At 60.5% G+C, this 2,204-nt stretch overlaps 1 protein-coding gene across 1 annotated transcript; it reads left to right on the top strand.

Annotated features, from left to right (window-relative positions):
• The first annotated feature begins 357 nt into the window (after positions 1 to 357).
• LOC124685996 lies at positions 358 to 1,601 on the top strand. The gene is made up of 3 exons (XM_047220012.1): positions 358 to 411; positions 532 to 768; positions 840 to 1,601. Exons 1-3 carry the CDS (start codon positions 358 to 360, stop codon positions 1,599 to 1,601), a joined length of 1,053 nt encoding a protein of 350 aa, XP_047075968.1.
• The last annotated feature ends 603 nt before the right edge of the window (positions 1,602 to 2,204 follow it).

The raw sequence follows: 2,204 nt of genomic DNA, 5'->3' as shown, positions 1-2,204 counted from the left end.
GCGGCCATGCACGACGAGACGCGTCCCCGCGTCGCCCGGGGAAAACAGGGACGCCATTAACGTCGCTTGACCAAAGGTAGGCGACGGGGTTTTAGCCTTCCGTGCCGCCGACGGGTCGGCCCCGCGTCGTTTGGCCTCGCTTTCGTTGTGTCCGGCGTCCCCGGAGCGTCCCCGTGGGACGGGGACGGGCTCGGGCGCCGGACACCGTATCGGGCCGCGCCGGACAAAAAAGTGCTTTGGGGGACGCGGCTGGAACGCTTTTTTGGTCCGGCGCGCCCCAAATCCCTTTGGGGGACGCTTTGGGGGACGCGGCTGGAGATGCTCTAAGCCAGCACCGAGGTCGAGCTTGCCACCACCATGGGGAAAGGCACGGAGGTGAAGACCAGGCCGGACCCGGAAGTGGAGATCCAGGTAGGCCAATCAGGCGATCACCTGCTCGTCTTAACCTGAAATTTAGATCAGTGGTGCAAGTTTTGGGCGGTAACAATGGCGATTGATTCTTGTAACTGATCCGTGAGCGTGCGTGTGCAGGAGAAGGGCGAGGTGTTCTTTTTCTACCGGCCCAAGGTGGGCAAGGAGGAGGCGCACAGCCCCGACGACGTGCAGCGGATGTACGTCGTCCTGCGCCCGGAGTCCGTCCAGGAGGGTGCCGTCGAGGAGAAGCAGGCGCCGGACTCCGGGAAGGAGGGGAAGAAGAGGAAGACGCGGCACGGCGGCGATGACCAGGGAGACGGAGGCGGCGGCGACGAAGGCGGCCACGGCAAGGAGGTACACACTCAGCGAGATCCTTCAAGCTCTTCAAACAATCAAACAGTTTACCCTGATGTTGATCTTTGCAGGAGGTGAACGTGGAGGAGCGGCCTCTGCTCCGTCTGATCGTGATGGGGAAGAAGAGCCTGCCGGACCCGGCGAAGCACGGCCGGCCCTACTGGGGCTACGTGGACCTCGTCACCACCAACGTCGAGGACATCAAGGACGCCCTCAAGGGAGCGGAGTACGACACGAAGACGCGCGGCAAGCGGCACCTGGCCGCGGCGAGGGCGCTGGGCGAGGGCGTGTACCGCATCGTCAAGCACGACGCCCCCGGCGGCCGTGGCGGCCGCGAGCACACCCACCTCGTGTACAAGCTCGAGCTCCCATTGCCGTCTGCGGCAGGTGGCGAGGAGGACGGCGTCGGCGAGCCGCAGGAGGCCATGAACGTGGAGCCGGAGGCGTCGTTCCTGGTGCAGATCAAGAACCCCGAGCAGGGCGGCGGTGGCAGAGGAGGCGGGGGCGGGGGCGGGTTCGGTGGGCTGCAAGGGAAGCGCAAGGCGGCGTTCCCGGAGCACCTGCAGGGGCGGTTCGGGAGCAACCGATACGCGCCGGCCGACCCGCCGGACCTGCTCAACTACGAGGGGTGCGAGCTGCTGCTCATCTCGGCGTCGGATGACGTCGAGGAGGAGCTGGGCCTGGAGCTGCACACCGAGACGGAGAATGAAACAGAGCGCGCGGGTGGTGGTGATGGCGAGGGCGGCCGTGCCGGCGCGGGGTGCTCGGACCTGGTGAAGATGTTCGGCGAGGTGGCAGACGTGAAGCCGCTGCTCAGCGGGAGCTGGGACTAAGCTTAGGCAAACGTTCAACAAGTAGCATTAGACTACTAGGGAGGTGGTAGCATCAGAAGCAGGAGGAGGCCAAGTTCTTAGTGGAAATCGCTCTGTCATGCTGTAACAGTTCCAGTTCCATGTATCGTATGGCACTATGGCAGTGTAAACTTCTGCGTCACAATCTACGCAGCTGAAATCAAATGGGCCATACTGGTGTTCGGGGAGTGGTTTTCGTCCGCTGATGAAACTTTTTTTCCAAGCAACTCAACATGGGATCGATTTTCATTATCTTTGCAGATAACGAAAAAGCAGTACACAAACATACATGGTAATGTTATACCGCGCACGAGGGGGGAAGGGAGGCGCCGCCGACTGCTAGCGTTTAATAGAAGCAACAACTATTACAGGAGAGTAAAAGCAACAATAGTTTTGAATCAGGTCAGGCTCCCAGCCAGGAAGGAAACTTGCTCAAAAACAGCCAACACGGCTACGAAGCATCGACAAAAGCATCAACCAACTTGCTCAAAAACAGCCAACACGGCTACGAAGCATCGACAAAAGCATCAACCAGTCTTCAAACAACAGCTAAGGAGGACAACTTCATTCATCAGTTTCTATATG

The sequence above is a fragment of the Lolium rigidum genome, chromosome 2 (assembly GCF_022539505.1).
Source record: "Lolium rigidum isolate FL_2022 chromosome 2, APGP_CSIRO_Lrig_0.1, whole genome shotgun sequence".
NCBI lineage: Eukaryota > Viridiplantae > Streptophyta > Magnoliopsida > Poales > Poaceae > Lolium > Lolium rigidum.
The sequence above is the reverse complement of the archived record's forward strand: the minus strand, read 5'-3'. Positions and strand labels throughout refer to the sequence as shown.

Excerpts from the sequence above, each read along its gene's own strand:
- LOC124685996 (XM_047220012.1), top strand. The coding sequence starts at position 358 with ATGGGGAAAGGCACGGAGGTGAAGACCAGGCCGGACCCGGAAGTGGAG. Across the intron at positions 412-531 it reads ACCCGGAAGTGGAGATCCAG|GAGAAGGGCGAGGTGTTCTT; the intron begins GTAGGCCAATCA and ends GTGCGTGTGCAG. Across the intron at positions 769-839 it reads AAGGCGGCCACGGCAAGGAG|GAGGTGAACGTGGAGGAGCG; the intron begins GTACACACTCAG and ends TGATCTTTGCAG.